Below are 17,458 nucleotides of genomic sequence, written 5' to 3' on the forward strand. Positions count from 1 at the left end.
TTCAAAAATATTCAGCATTATGATAGGACTGGCTTTATGGCTCGATGTTTCGGTTGTTTATAAAGCAGGCGGCCCTGTTATTTTTTAAATGATGGATCGTATATTAATATTAGTAAAAACATATAATTTATTTAAAAAATTTACGTACATTATATAATAAAGATTATTGAAAGGAATAATTCCGTACTTTTGTTACTGTTTACTTCTATCAACTTAATACATTTAGTTAACCTTATTTAGTATAATTTAGTATAATTTAGTTAATTGAGTAAAAATAATTTTGTTTTGGAACATGTTTTAATCTGTTTGAAATGTCATTTATAATTTCTTTTTTAATATTCTAATTATACACGGCCATTCAATTTCGTGTCTTTGTTTTAATTCGGCTATCGAAGAAATTGGAGTTTCCCGAATTTTTCTACCTAGTCCATCCCATGAATTCTCGATAAGATTAAAGTCCGATGATTGTGATAGGGGATGAAGAATTTTGGGGCATTTATACGATTACATTTATATGAACGCTCTTGGTCAATGCGTGCCTTATGCTTGGGGCCGTTGTCTTGATAAAACTTAAAACTATTATTTACTCCCTTTTTTACGGCATTCTAATCTAAATTGTTCTTAAGTATGCTTAAGTAAAGATTTTTATCTATAATGTTGTCATTGAACACCAAATTTCCAACTCCATATCCTTTTTTCTTTATTCTTTATTCGATTTTCGCAACGCTATAGCTCTTCCGCCGGGATTGTAAAGGTGTTTAAAAGAAAACTATTAGTCTCCTTGATGAACGATCTTTTCTCGCTATTCTTCCATTATAACCAGCTTGCCTTAACGTTGTCCCAACTGTTTCGTTCGAAATTTATTTGGATCTTTCATCTAATAGTTCGCTAACTATTTTCAGAGTACTTATTCGCTGATTTTCTTTCGCTTTTCGAATAATTATCTCTCGTACTTAAAACTTAATCTTTCAGTTTGCTGAGTAGATTCAATGCGTTGAACGATATCCGCGGCAGTAACTGCTCATACCAAGCATAGCACCCATTTCATCGTAGATGTTCTGCTTTTCTCGGTGAAAAATTACAAGTTGCCGCGTATGAAATGTCGTATTTTTCATTTGCGACTCATTTCGGACAAAATAACAGTCGTTAGCAAAGAGTAGTGAGAAGGTATGGATGTATAACGCATTTCCAAATTCTGTTTGTAAACGGTATTAACGGTTCTCTTTTCTTGGAATATTGAGCTACCAGAAGGAGATAAACGGAGAAATACGAAACGTGTTTGTATATTTTGCAAGGCGAAAATACGGTATTATTTCTGTTAATAATTTTTATTATCTAACATACGTGAATTTTTCACATAAATTATATGTTTTTACTAATATTGATATATACGACCTATTATTTAAAAAATGACCAGGGCGATTGCTCTATAAACAATCGACATATCGAGCCATAAATTAGTACAGTATAGTCATACCGAAGTGTTTATATTTTTGAAATATTTTTGAAAGTCACTGTGTGTAGTGATATTTTCGATAAATTCGATAAATCTAAATTACTAATGCATACATGGCTTTTAATTCAGAATGACATGCAATAATGTTTCGTGAAACGGTAGAAAAGTTACTAGCTCTCTGATTGCTATGGTAACTGTTGGTCGGCTATAGTTTTTCAGGTACTCGCACTTCGTATCGATACCACTACAAAATTGAATTCTGCTTACAATTGTGCTTCTGTAACAGTTATGCGCGTTAGTAGTGGTTGCCGGCCGCTTATCTTTTTTTTATACAATGATATATACATATGTATAGTATAAGTTTCGCAAACTTAAAGCCCCCTACACAATTGCACGAACGAGGCTATAAAAAATATCTGCAATAACTGAATCAATAATGAATTCCATTGATATATCGAATTTAGGTTTGGATTAGTATTTTCAATTTGGAAGCCTCGTAATTGCAAAAATATGTAATAAGCGAGTCAATAATTGATATTATTTTACGTAATAAAAGAATGAAAATTAAAAAATTAACCTAAACTCGATATATTGACGATATTCGTTTTTAATTGAATTATAATACAATTCTTATAGCCTCGCATATGTTGTTGCGCACACAGCTTTACTCAAGCTCGACCCATCCTCGTTTGTATAACAGTGGACGAATTTTAAGTTTCGACCAAATCATTCTATCCGACCGCTGACAACTAATATAGACGCATACGTTGTCACGGACGCTCAATTATTATAGAAAAAATTCACTGCAGTGGTATAGATAGCATTTTGCGAATATCTTGGAAATTATGGTCGAGGGACAGTTGCATGTACAGGAAAAGGTTGTCCAAAATATTGAGTTTTACAACACATTCGAAAATTATCGAAATCGGAGAGGAGAAGTAGCTTTTCTACAGTTGCATCGAAGTCTTAGATACTACTTTGCACTTTTCGGCTTTTCTTTTCAATCGTGCGATAGCATTAATGAAATTGTCACCGAGTATCCACGTTATATTAAATTCAAGTAGACGTTTAAGTAATATTCTTGAGAATAAGTAGCAATAGTAATAAGTTACGCAGAAAAATAGTATAGCTTTTGTGTATATTCATTTTCCAAATCATTAATATATCACTTTTTTTATTTAATAAATAGACACCATGCTATTGGCCATGGCAACATAGAATCCCCGATAATGTGGAATATGCTATTTATCTGGCTAAAAGAACTCTAAGAAACAAGCAGCGACATGCCCTTGAAGATTATGAAATTGTATGTAAATTTTTATGATTTTATTCCGTAAATAGTTGATACGTAATCTGTATTACATATATTACATATATTCTATACATTCTATAGTTTTGGCAAATATCTAACTTATCACATCTTCTTAGGAAGCTTTGAACAGCCTACGTAGGAATTTGCAAAACAAATGGGATATTATACAACTACAAGCCGAAGAACAGGTGAATAATTATCGTCGTCGTAATTTATCTTTTCTCGCTGATTCACTGAAATTTAACAAACAGTTGTAACAATTTGATATTGTATCGCGTTAATATTACACAAATTATACTCATATTGGAACACGATAATCTTTGATTTATCGCAAAGCAGCAAAAATTCGATTTTGTTAGTTGGATTAATCTTAGCACTTTTCTACATTTTTATATTTCTGTATTTCATTACTTATATTTTCCTTCGACGTAATCAAAACATTATACGTTTGAGCGTGTGACTCGTTGAGATATAACATTGTGTATTCAGGTCCGCTTAGCGAAGGAGCGAAAAAAGGGGGATAAAATAGTAAGCGATTCTCAAGAACGAGCATTTTGGAGAGTTTACAGGCCACCACCCGGTTGTCTAAGTAGTCTTGAAGTAGCACCCGTACCTACACGTTTTCGTCCTGGACTTTCACGTCCTCCATCACGTAAACGCACTTTAACCGATCTGCAACGCGAGGTAAATACTCTCTTTTAATCCCGTTATCTTATTTTAGATATATGTAATTAAACAGCTACACGGTTTTAATCACCTTCTTGCGCGTTGTGTTTGTGTCCTGTGCCATGTATTTTCGAATTTCTGCTAATACAATATAAACGATTACTATATACGTTAATTCATATTGTCCGACGCGTTCAAGTCAGCGCAGCGTTCTTAGATTACGATTAAACGGGCGTTTTACACGTTGCTTGTTAGATCCCGATATTAAAAATTGTATCGCCTGGTCAGCATGTTTCGTTTTCCGTGATAAGGTGGCGTTTTGCGACCGTGTCAGAGCGTGTTTTACATCCGCGTAATCAATTGCAAAACACGACGTGCGACACGCGGCACACGTATAAAACGCCCGTCTGTCCTAGTCTTAAAATCTATTAAAAATATTTCATATTTCATTTATACCTATATAATAGAACTTGTGTATGTGTTACGAGCGTAGCTGCAGGACGCACGCTGTCGTTTTTGTCCGGACAAAGTCCAAAGAGATAGTCGAATACCGAACATGGTTCGGTACGCATAGTACGAGCAAAATCGATATTATTTACGACTGCGAACTTGGCCAGGTTTGAATTGGGCATTGTGATGAAATGATGTGAGCAGCACCGCGCTAAGTTGTCCCAGTTTTATTCATCTCGCAAGTTACACTATCAAAGTGCCACTCTCCGATTTTTCTAAAACTGCGCACGCTTGTAATATATTAAAAAGCATTAGACACGTGTTTTGTTATTTCGGCTCATAAACTGTTTGATGGTTCGAAAACGGCTCCGAGATGTCAACATAGTTTTTAAGCAATTTTTTCTTATTCGCTCTTCTTTTCAATCCAACTTACCCCGAAACTGTCGAATATTTAGCCCGATCTCTGAAGCGTTGAAGTATCGTAGCAGTAGTTGGGATCTTGAAATTTCCTTTACTGGTAATGTTGCAAGAGACAAGTGACAAGTTTGAACCCATCTTAGAGAAAAATATCTATCAAGCTGTCACTTTGTGTTTATATTCATCAGACCATGAAACAATTTTTTAAAAAACTTTCAGATTTCATCCTTCTGCACAACTATGATGCTGCAACTTACAAGTGAGAAATAATGTTCTAAAAATTCAATCATCGATTCATATCAAATTTACATCGCCAGGATTTATGAACGTGTTTCTAAGTACGCCTGATGAAAGGGCGAATATATTACAGAAAAACCAAATAAATGTGAGAATATTGCGTGTAGAATGTTGTTTGAAAAATTGTGCTACGCAAAGTAAGTTTTATAATGATGTTGCCATTATCAGATGTGCTTGGTGCACTGATTCTATTTATATAAAATACTTTTTCACCCCAATTACTCCTCACTACCCTAAAAAAATACATAAAAATAAAAAACCAAAAATGTTTTGGGTTTATCGACTTTAGGTTTGTGAGTTTCGGATTTGCGAGGTTTGGGTTTATGGGTTTATTGCCAAGATTGTGAAACGATACGTTAAAATCAAAGATAATATAAACAGAGAAAATTGCTTTGCGTAATGTCGACATCCTGCAGGCTTTTTCTAACCGTCGAAAGCTTTATGAGCCGAAATAAAAACGCTCGTGTTTAACGTTTTTCGATGTATTATATACGTATATGCGCGGTTTTAGAAGAATCGGCGAGTGGCATTTGGTAGTGTCGCTTGTCAGCGATATCGTTCCTTTTGAAACGAAGTATCGATATTGGTTTAGACGTATAAAGAATCTGCCCCCGGCCGGAACCGGCTGTCAACTCTTTTCAAATTTGTATTAAGTAATTTTAGTAAATAACGAATATTAGTCCCCGGAAGTGAATAGAATGGAAACAAGGTAGCGCAACTCTGTCCCATTCGGGAGACACCGACGCACGAAAAAACTCGGACCGCAACCCGTAGACGATTCGTCATGTCGCGCGTCGATACCATTGGTGTAAATTGCTGGCCGAGGAATTTTATAGATATTTACCATGTTCGCTATTCCACTACACGTATTTATTTGGACTCTGAAATATGACTACGAGTATGCTGTGTATATACAGAGAGAAACAAAGGGTGATTTTCAATGAATCCAGGTGGATGAGATGACACTTTGTCTCACCTAATTTTAAAATCTAGTAATCAATTATAATACTGCAAATATATTACACGTATATTTTAGTAACGGTACACATGTATTCTTTTCTTTTCTTTTCTTTTAATACTAGGTGGCCCTTTTGAAGAACAGTTTAACGCGTACAAGGATAAAGGTTTCGGCTGCGATCGAAAATTTAAAATCATACTTTGAAACGTACGTGGAATACGATCCGATGTTTATACAGCCACAACCTTCAAACCCATGGATCACCGACGATCAAACATTTTGGCAGCTAAACAGTCCTGTGTTGGTATTCTAAACAAAATTTCTCATACAAATATACACACGTATATATACGTTTCACGGTAAAGCGTGCGATCATCGTAGCGAAGATGCTTGTTGTGCCGCAAAACACGATTTAAATTCCTTCCTATTTGTGTAATTTGTTATGCGCAGGGTGGATCTTCCTACGGAAAAACGCGTCAAGCGCTGGGCATTATCGATGGAAGAGTTAATGTCTGACCCAACTGGTGAATATTTGGAATTTTTTCGTTGAATAGATACGTATTCATACCTACGATATATGTATATTGCAGATGCGTTTGTACGTAATAACAAAAATAACTTGTGTCAATTATCAACGACTATTTTGAAATTTTTTTGTAGCTTTTAATTTTTTTACGTATGTAGAACTCGATATACAAAATGTATGACAATAGCAACAAACATAAGTAAGAATGTTAGTCAGCAATGGTAGGAAAGCCTGAAAAATATTAATCATAAGTAATCGAATGATCAATGTTTGAAAATTGCGTTTTGATTTTACACGTTCTATCGTAGGTTTGCAAGAGTTCACAAATTATTTGAGGAAAGAATATAGTCATGAAAATATACGATTTTGGTTAGCAGTTAAAGATTTGAGACATAGTTTCCAAGCACAAATATCCGACAAAGTCAACGAAATCTTCAAGTATGTATCATATATTATATTATATATTATCAAATATTTTCTCTTAGTCGATTCGCGAAAAGCGAAAATTTCATTGAATGGCATACTCGTATGTACAATATATAGACGTATAATGATATATATATATAGCAAGGAAATGATGAATGGAATATATTCTAGAGAATTCCTGGCACCCGGAGCACCTTGCGAAATAAACATAGATGGAAAGACAATGGAAAAAGTACATCAAGAAATGAAAAATCCAAATCGATTTATATTTGATTCCGCCGCTGAACATGTGTATACGCTGCTTCTGAAAAAGGATTGCTATCCTAGATTTATTCGTTCGGATCAATATCGAAATACATTAGCTGCCGGTGTGCAACCTTTGCAAAAAAAATGGTACGATTTAGTAGTAATTTTAGTAGCGATTCTATTCTCTATATATTTCCTATTTTTTCTTCTTGACCTCTACTCAAGACTTGATCGAAGTTCGTCATCTGCGATATCTTTCAATTACTACTGACTGCTATTAAATAGTATTATATATATGGTTGTGTGTTATCGATATATTACAATTTCGTTTATTCAATGGTATTCCGTAGGTTTTTTAGCTTTGGTGGACAAACAAAGAAGAAAATTTCTTCGACTTCGACTTCGATTTCGACTTCAACTCCGACTCCAACGACCAGCACTTTGCAGCACCATGCTGCAGGTAGTGCAGCAAGCGGCAGTAAACGAAGGGGAAGCGATCGGAGTCTATCTGGATCTGCTCACGAGTTAGCCGTCTGTGGTGTTCGAGATACAACTTCGATGCCTAGAGTGCCACATTCTCACAGTCAGTCGAATCTCACCGATATTCCATATAGGTAAACGACAGATTTAATATTTTTTGAAGAACGATAATATACATGCTCTTCTCTCTATATTGCCTTTGTTGCGCTCTTTATTCTCTATTAATCTTATCTTTATTTTCGTCTCTATGTTGCTATTTTTAAATTTAAAAATAACGGTGGTTCATAAATTCTTCGATTAATTTTTTGTTTAATTCTTTCGTTACAAATAATTAAATAAATGTGAGAAATATATTCGTTACGATGATAACGATGGTTGGATTTCGTCGAAACTAGAGAAACCAAAACTATAAAATGTGAAAAAATGTATGAGATGTGTAAAAATTATTCATATATTAAAACCGCTACAGCTGGCTTCTACACTTTTGGATCGGTGGGTATTTGTAAAAAAAATAGTATGTGCAAAATTATCGTTCACTTTGAATTTCAAGATCCAGTTCTTTTTGCTTGCATCGTATTCTCATAAGGTTCAAATTTGTCATAAGAGTCACGGCTCATAACTCGATCGCTCTCCTAAGAAAGTGATTTTAGAGCTCTATTGGTTCGTAAATTGACATTATTTACGATATGTTTACACTTTGCAGTCAGATAGGAAATAAATAAATAAATCATGATATTGATGGAAAAACGGGAAATTATTCTTTAGCATCTTAACTGACATAGCTTACCTTAAATAGAACGAAGCATCTAACTTCTTAATTTCGAATTACGTATTATGAAGAACGTTTCCGAAACAGAAGTTGAATGACGCGAAGAAAAGACGATTTTATGTTATTGCAGGTGGTCCACGTATGTCCACGTAAAGGATATATGAAAGTCAATTGTGTTTCTTTAAATGGAATTACATTTTTTAATGTACCGATTGATGCATTTCGTTATTCCATATAGAAAGGTATTAAGTTGTTCATGTTGAAAACCATTAGTTCCGGAAATATTTTAATAGAAATAATATATTACTAAAATAACTACTGTTGCTCTATGATATATCTAAAATGATACGAAGTACGAAACAGATTTAACTGTAACGTTACATGCGTGCTTTTATCGAAGAATTTGTGAGACGAAACAACATACAAGGGAAAAGAAGTTCGGCCTTGAAATTCAAAGCCAAGGACAACATTGCACGTATTTTTGTTTTCAAATGTCCCACCAATACAAAAATATAGAATCCCGCTAAGGTGGTCGTTGCACATAATTTTTACATACACCCTATACATATATAGCAGTATACGTGCAATACTATGTATAAAAGATTTATAGGAAAGTAAATTTTTTGGATTTTCTTTGCGTTAGTTTCCTCGTGTTAAATCATTTCAAATCCTCACTGAGTATCACACTACTGGCATAAGCATACATTATGTTTATGTAATAAAGATCATGTCAAATTTAAATACATATCTTATTTCAACTTATAACTTATAACTTACAAATTATAGCCATCCTATAACAAAGCCGCTTGTCTCGCGGATAAAATTTGTCAAAGTAAATATGCGAAAGTAAATATGTATGAAGAGAAATATAATGGAATCGAAGTTTAAGAAAGCTCTTCTCTTAGTAGCTTCTATTAAAGAGCGTACAAGTAAAATAAAATCAGTAATACACGTTAAGAAAACGTGTAGAACGTTTAAAAAATTAGCCCCTTGCCTTCCGATTTAAGTTCCAATAGCGCGTGCCATAAACAAAGGTCGGTGACACGTCGAGCCATTTCACGATTTGGCTGAGCGTCCAAAGTTGTGCAAATCGTATATGTCTTTTGAGTAGAACTAATTTTATTTTGCAAGATGTTTGATAAATAATTACAACCAATTGATCATTGCACAAATAAGATTTATTATCGTGAAGTAAATAATAAATCAATAACATCGACGCACCACGTCTTTCACACAATACTATAGGTTAAGGGGTTAATTCGCTCCACCTGTGTTCGATGTATATTTAAACTTGAAACACATCGAAATCACTGTCTTTATCTTATTTTCTAAACTATTAGTATGCTATTTGTCTTCGCGACACGATCGAAAAAGAATTACAAATTATCCCTGTTTCCGGAAAAATAATCAATTTGCGAGAAAGATAGGTTTTATCGGTGCGGTGTTTTCAGGGGAGATCTGGCTCGACTCGTAAAGATTTCAACAAGGCCTATCCCGCATAGCGTTCAGTAAGTCCTCGAAATAACCTGATAGTTTCCTTGCATAAGTATGCGAAATACGAATCTCTTAACTTATTTCAATTTTTATGATAAACCCTGTTACTCAATGTATTATTTTACGATGTTAGCACTTGTGAAAAACATTTCATGTATGCAATACTGTTGATGTTTTCTAACATTCTCCGATATTCCGTATTCTCAATGTACTAAGGCTAACGTAGTTTGACTATCTTTCCCTAAAATTTTCTTCCGTTACCGTATTTTAAGTACATCTCTCTCTCTCTCTTTCTCTCTCTCTCCCTATATATATATATATATATATATAGCATATACGTAGTATATACATACATATACGAGTATGTATATAAATGTATGTATATGTATTATCATCGTTCAATTGTCTTTTTCTACTCTTTCGCTTTATCATTATTATGGCACTATCACGTTATATATATCCATCTTTCATTCTCATTTTCGTTCTTACTTATTGTTATCGTATCTACTAATACGGTACCACCGTTTCATCTTGTCACTTAGCCAACAATAAATAGTTACAAAATATTCCGCATGATCTTGATGCAAAATACCAAATTAATAACAAAAGTTTACGGTGTCAGTGATAATAACTAATGGAATTTATCTATATTTGAAATCTTGTCCATTTTTAATTAAATATTTTGTTATTCGATATCGTATTGTCTTATTAAGAAACGTTGTTTATTATAAGCATCGAAATATCTTGTGTAACCATTATCGTGTGATCGTTTTTATTTGATTCCATTGCTAACACCAATTATCGAAACATTATTTAGCGAATTTTCAGTTTTTCGTGTAATCGATCCAAGCGATATACATTTTCAAAGATATAGGCAACAACTTAAATTTAGGTTAAGCTTCTCTTCGATTTCGATGAGTTTTCAATATGTTGTGAAGCTCAACATTTTGAACAACTTTTTCTTATATATACGTGCATAACACGGTCGGTCTTAGTTTTCGAGATATTCACAACAGACAATCGGTACCACTACAGTGTATTCCGCCTATAGTTACGCGTCTGTGTCAACGCTTGGGTCAGCATCGGCTGCTTAAATCCAACTTACCTCTAACTCTTATCTTCTGTTAATAGTACGTATAAATGAGAATTGGGTGAACTTGAAACTCCGTCCACGATTGTGTATGCGAGGCTGACACCTCTTAATGTCTGTTATAACTCGGTTTAAAATGAATACGTATCATCGATGTATCGGGTTTCGGTATGGGTTAGTTTTCTCAATCCGCTGAAAATTTTCTCCGCGTCGCCAGGCGGCTGGCAACGGTTGCGTGAAATAATAACAAATTAACACCTTGAGGACCGGAGACGTGAATTCGCGTCTTACACATTTCAAGCGGTATTCTACAAAATGTTAACTACTGTTAAATAAAACAGTAAAAAAAATAACGGATACTATAAACGAACTATTATAAATGTGTTTTTACATTACATGCTTGAATAATACGAAATCGTTATTAATATATTAGATATAATATTGGTCGCTTTGAATCTCTTTAATCGGTCGAAAAACACGCGGGGATTCGGGCTGTATGGTTGTCAGAGCAACCGCTTCCCAGAGTGTTAATTACAGAAGGTAATAGATTGCCGAATAATTGATATTATTTTACGAAATAAAAAAATTGTTATTGTTTTATGCAAACATTGTCAGCCGTCTCAGGGTGTGGCGGTTGAATTGAAAAAACTAATCGAATAAAAGCTCAAACGCAATACGTTGGCAATATCTATTTTTAATTGAATTATAACAGACATTTCTTACAGTTTCGCATATACGGTTGTGCACAGAGCTTTACCCAATCTCGTCAAACTCTTTTTTATGTATACATATTATAAATAAAAGATAGAAGTTAAGTTTCGGTTCAGTCGCTGTTAATTATACGCTCATGCGTTACGAATGCACAAATATAGACAGAATTTGCTGTAGCGATATTGGCAGTTTTTTGCGAATATTTCAGAAACTAAAGCCGACCGTTCATTATATGGATGGGAAAAGGTCGTTCAATAGGTTGCAACGTATTTCAAACTGATCGAAATCGGAGAGGCAGTAGCTTTTCTACAAGTTCATCGAAAATAATGCAATATACAAACAACAATTTGGAATTTGGAATGCACTTCAAATTCAACTTAATTCTCATCAATTGTATTTTACCCGCTTCTTACCGAGAGAAGTCGGCCCTTCTTCCCTCAAAGAAACCTTTACTGTGTTTCGGCTCGAAACGAAAAAGAAACGACGATTACGATTTCTCTTTAGAAATGTAATTTTGTAAAGTGCGTGTAATTTCCCTCTTGTACGTTGGATGGTACAATTATATATTTGCATGGCCTATCGACATATCGAAATCAGAAGAATCGAAATAAAATGAAAAGACGCTGTGGTATTTTAACGAGAGGAAAAAATAAAAACTAAATCATATAATAAAGTTCATGTTGTCAGGGATGCTGGCACATCGGAAGCGGTAGTTCGCCCTATGGACGACGTTTGCCCGTGGGACGTGGTTCCAGGACCGAGTATAGAGCACGCCATAGATACCACACTATCGCACCATCCAATATCATCTGGAGTAACGTCGTCGGTTGAAAGTCAAGCGGAAGGCAGTAATTTGATCGCGCAGTCACAGTCTATCGAGGTTACACGCGCATCTCGGAAAAATTCATCGCAATTAGATTCCTGTAGTTCCTCGTCTGATGTCAGTTTAGTGGTAGCGGAGGTCTCCGAACATCTTCGAAAGTCTTGTACTTTGCAACACAGTAGTAGCACAGGTAAATATTTTCTAAACTATTTGTGTTTATGCTATGCGTATATTTTTTCCACGACGCTTTTCACAACGCTCTCCGCAACGAAATTTTCGTTACTGTTAAAGATAAGATAAAATTAGATTAAATATAATAAAAAGCGAGGAATACTATACGTATGCATATTTGTTAAGTGTTAGAACGAATAATTAATTAAATCGTACGGCTTTTTATCATAGTTATTTTGTAATACAGCCGGCATGACGACTACCGAACGAATCGGCATAACAACGCGAAATTATTCCATCGGCTCGACTAGCGGAAGAACGAAGCTGTCAGAGATCGGTCGGCCGTCAGTTTTGTCTTGTAATTATCCGTCTCCACAACATTCGTTCGAGTATTTTCATATGACAACTGACAGATCGGATGTGTCTACGACAGGGAAGTGTATTACCGAAGAGTCTCAAACTAGTACGACGTTAAAATCTGTCGAGGAGGAACTGACGACGAAAACTTTAACCAAGGCTCCCTTAATAAGCATTAGCGCGATCGTGGGGGATCTACCGAGCGACAATTCTACGGTCGAAGTCGAGGAAAAAACGAATGGCGATCATGCGCCGGTAATAAAGGAAGAGATAGAAATTGAGGAAGGAAGGCAAAAGCTGGAGCCTGACGAAGGTGATGCAATGGCGGCAGTTATAGCCGAAGAAAGTTTGGCAATTTCCGCTCTAGTAAAAACGGAGACGGTAGAGTCGCTGGAAGAGGCGCAGGTTGTTCCTGTTTGGGAGCCGGACACCAGACAGGATGATCAATTAGCACCAGTTACTCAACCAGCTCCTCAACAAAAGCGTGACAATAACGTTAACGAAGTATGTCCGTGGGAAGACGAGTAAGTATTTGGAAATTTAGTATTGAAAATTAGTTGGTTAACTATCGTTGAAATAATAAATTAATATAATAGTACCAATTACTGGAAAAACTTTACATTTATAAACTTGTTTTACGTTTATCGTCGTTAGCGTGACAAAGACATTTAAGTTATAGTTTTAAAAGAACACTAAAGATGATACATTTACGCGATGTAAGATGAAAAGTTGAAGGAGAGAATAAAATATGTATATGTAGAATAGAGAAGGATAGGAGCGAAAAAAGAAGAAACGCACAAAATATTTCCACCTTCTTCTCTGCCTGTTAATATTGAATATCATTTGAGGTAAACTATACTTTAGAGGATGAACAATTATTTTTTATTGAAACTCGATTTCTTCGACATAAAATTGTTACCCTCCTTATTTGTCATTTAATAGTTTCTTACGCGCAGAATACAAAAATGCAAGTTTTAACTGTAGAGATTTATCGGTCTAAAAGTTATGCGTGTTAAAGTTCAGCTTTTTCAGCGTATTTTACACATCACTTTGACGCCGTGTTGGCTCTTACGCGCTATTAAGCCAATGAGTGCAGTCGCTGGTTGTACATAAATGCTCGTTTTTTTATGGTGGCGGACATTTTACGGCGAGATTTTGTATATCGAATTAAGTTTGAGTTATCCTATACTCTCGACCCCGCGGTGGTCGGTTACGTCACGATTATAATAACAGGTCTAGACTCGCTTGGGAATTCAATCGCTAAGAATCAATATGGAAGGCAATAAGCCTCTCGTTCTTGCGAAACAGACAGAAATGAGTAGAGTGTCTCTGTCTCTGTTTGAGATATTTATAGATGTGTCACGCATGCGTCAAACCTTTTTGTCTTCCATGTTGATATTTCACGACTCAACTTTCGGACCTTTTTCCTTAGGTTTCGATACATTCGTGTTGAGATCTACGAAAACCTCCGATAAAATAAACGATTCTGTTCCTAAACCGAGACGTTAGATGTGTCGAACGTAGAAAAGGGCAACGTAAGTGAGAGAGAAAGCGGAACTCTGAGATCAATGAAACTTTTACCAGCATATTAGTTATGTTTTTCTGATTAAAATTAAAAGATCAAACACAATATGTCGTCTCCTTCTGTATACAGTGAGCGACGCCATTCCTTGAATGAATCATGACTAGAAGCCAACGATAAGGCGACAAAGTAACCTATCAAATATGTTAAAAGTGCTCTATTCTATATACACATAACTACTCAACTAGTGGATTTTGCACCTTCAAATTTATTTTTTTAAGTTGAAACACGTCGGAAGCTAGAAGATTGCAAAAGATTCGATAATTTTCCGTACCCTGAAGTATAGTATATCGTTTTTTGTAGCCAACCCAAAAGCATAAATTTTCTTATTATTTGGATACTACATATTTTGGAGAAATTTAGATATTGCTTCTCTTCCTCTTTTGCTTGTTTGAGATTTTCAAGATTGGCAGACTTGGCAAATCCACGCAGTTGAATGAGATGAAAATAAGATTATATATAAAATTCTACCACTTCAATCGCTTTACAACGACAAAAGCATCTTATAATCTCTTTTGATCGAATCGATCGCGTACCTTAACTGTACTAATTGACTTGTTTTTCGCAACTTTATTACTATTAGTGTTCTTATTTATTTATCTTTGTTCTTTTCTTAAGCAGTTATGCTTATCAAGGGTAGTTGGAAAATTCATACAATTTATAACGTTTGTTTCAGGGAAAATTGTAGAGTGGATGCACCCTATGTGAAAACATATGCAACTTTAGGTTATTTATAACTCGGTATGGTACTAAACATACATTTTACATATAAACATTCGCAACTTCAATTTCCATTTTACTTCACTTTTGCCAAGTTCGAGTGCCCGAGCTATTCAAGATATCGAGTATTATGTTTTTGAATTTTTCGATTTATCATTTTCAATTCCGAAAAGATTGAAAATTGGATTATTTTTTATCTGTAACATTTGTCGAGATATGGAATCGTCTTAATGGAAAGAACGAAAATATTGAAAATAAGCAAAAGGAAAGATACTTGTGTGTCTAACGATAAAACACCGCTACCATAATTCTATGGTAGTAATCTAATAGAGTAATCTCAAATGCGTAAATAATGATAGAGATTTCAGCACGATGTGATGTGTAAAGAATTCCGTTTTGTCTGGAATTTCGGTACAATTTCGGTACAATTTCGGTATAATTTCGGAATAGCATAACGTAAAAGTATATTCAGTAAGATTCTCAATTTCATTTTCTTGTCAATCTATGTAAATTTGAACGAACCATTTCATTTTCTGTTTCCGATTCGATAATCAACATGAAAGTTGTGCGATCTGTTGACTAAAGAGCTGTGACAGATAGAATTACGTCACTTTTTGCTGAATGTAATGAAATATAATTAATACGTACATGTTAGCCAATTAAGAAAATAAACATAGTGGACGAGATGACACGAATTTTTTAACAAAGGATAAAGTCTCTATAACGATTTATTTCGCAAAAGTATTAAATGCAAAGATGCGTTCTATGGGAGTTAGTCAATCATGAGCCCTTTGACCGCTTCCTTAGCTCGCAAATTTCTTTAATGCTACTTACGGATAACTTAATAAACCGTAGAAAGTTCTTTATTTGATTTATTATAGACGATTAATCATTTTATATAAACGAACGTTCCTTACCAAAGAAAAATTTTACGATCGCGTACAATTGAATTCCAATAGTGGTGTATCATTGTATTAAATAAGTAGTACAATGTGACAAATTTACCATAAAACATCCAAGTGGTTTAGATCACATTACTTCGCTTAATAAAATCACTCGAACGTTGTGACAGTTGATTGTCATTTAATCTAAGTGTTAGTCATACGTTTATCCGATACGTAATAAGTGTCGAATCACAAGTATTTAATGTAACTTTAGTCCGCTTACGGCCTTATATTACAATATAACGGCTGGCTAACGGTTAAATTTTGAAAAGTACAGGTAAAACGAAGCTATTCGACTTCGATCGTAGATACTTGACGTGTATTTGTAAATCGTTACTATTTGCTGTTCGTAATTAGATCGAGTTAAAATTAAATAGGGAAAACAAGAGCGTAATAATAACGATTCGTTTGTTTGTCACAAAGAATATCGAATCTTGTTCTTGAGAAAGAAGGGTGGAGGGAGAATGGTTTTCTCGAAATGTAGTCATTTATTGTGTCTACATAATATCATTTATAAGTATATACTATGACTGGGTTCTGGGTACTGTTACTGCCCTAGTACCCAGATCCCATGGATCAATTCGATTAACTTAAACTCAAGTATATAAGAAAAATTTAACAAAACTACATACTGCACGTGAACTTGATGACGCAATTTTCCTTCTTTAATGAACTTAATCGACTGGTTGTTAAATACTATAATGGAAATGTTGTATCGTAAAATTTAGAAAGATAATCTTACAGAGTGCACACTTGGTAAAACACCCGTACTTTACGTAATGCGTAATATAATTAGTGAAAATATTAATTTGTCTGTAGATTACGTAACAAAAAGACTCGATTAACAATCACAATACGAGATAAAGGCATAAGAATGCGAGACATCGTGCTACTATTTTTAATAAGTATTAGCGAATTCCATCGGTAATTCCGTTTTTGAATCGAAGAGACATTGAAACTGAAAACACGAATTAAAATAGTAGACGAACGATAGTAAAATTTTATTATTTCTTAATATATGAATTAATTTCAGCTATTAAAACAAAAACACACACACACACTATTGCATATACTACATGTATATATATATATATATATAAAGTTTCAATTTATTTGCTACATGTTTGAAACGAATGTTTTTTTTTTATCGATAAATAGATATTTGTTATATCTATCGTATATGTGGAAAGTACATACTCCATGAATATATGGAGTAAGATTTAAGGTAGCGACGAGCATTCGTTTAGAAACGATAGTAATAAATTTCGAACGAAAGTTCGGGCACTCGAGATTAGTTTTAAGAAATATAACAACGTATTCATGACGATCGTACTGTTAATTCAAGAGCTCAATTTAACTACCGTAAAGGTCCTTATGAAAACTACATAGTTGATTAGTTAGATAAAAACAACATGTTACAGTCCGTGTGGAAATGAATATATTATACGGATCATAATGAACACGGTATAGGTATCGAGATTATTCTGTTAGTCGCGGAATTTGCAAAGATAGGTTTAACGTATGACTGACAATGGATCTTATTTACGAACTCCAATGACTCGT

At 34.4% G+C, this 17,458-nt stretch overlaps 1 protein-coding gene across 9 annotated transcripts in view; it reads left to right on the plus strand.

Annotated features, from left to right (window-relative positions):
• The window catches only part of LOC139987316 (uncharacterized), a 42,128-nt gene extending 27,109 nt beyond the window's left edge, over positions 1-15,019 (plus strand). For 8 of the 9 annotated variants that reach the window (XM_072003423.1, XM_072003425.1, XM_072003422.1 and 5 more), the window contains 12 exons: positions 2,646-2,762; positions 2,885-2,956; positions 3,258-3,452; positions 5,681-5,856; positions 6,007-6,080; positions 6,391-6,520; positions 6,680-6,901; positions 7,105-7,368; positions 9,455-9,511; positions 11,986-12,311; positions 12,540-13,173; positions 14,908-15,019. In XM_072003423.1, coding sequence (XP_071859524.1) covers positions 2,646-2,762; positions 2,885-2,956; positions 3,258-3,452; positions 5,681-5,856; positions 6,007-6,080; positions 6,391-6,520; positions 6,680-6,901; positions 7,105-7,368; positions 9,455-9,511; positions 11,986-12,311; positions 12,540-13,173; positions 14,908-14,968 — 2,328 coding nt within the window. In that variant the 3' untranslated portion in view covers positions 14,969-15,019. The remainder of the gene's footprint in view (positions 1-2,645; positions 2,763-2,884; positions 2,957-3,257; positions 3,453-5,680; positions 5,857-6,006; positions 6,081-6,390; positions 6,521-6,679; positions 6,902-7,104; positions 7,369-9,454; positions 9,512-11,985; positions 12,312-12,539; positions 13,174-14,907) is intronic. The other variant, XM_072003428.1, reaches the window with a different exon arrangement.
• Positions 15,020-17,458: the final 2,439 nt, after the last annotated feature.

This window comes from Bombus fervidus, chromosome 5 (assembly GCF_041682495.2).
Source record: "Bombus fervidus isolate BK054 chromosome 5, iyBomFerv1, whole genome shotgun sequence".
NCBI classification, from domain to species: domain Eukaryota; kingdom Metazoa; phylum Arthropoda; class Insecta; order Hymenoptera; family Apidae; genus Bombus; species Bombus fervidus.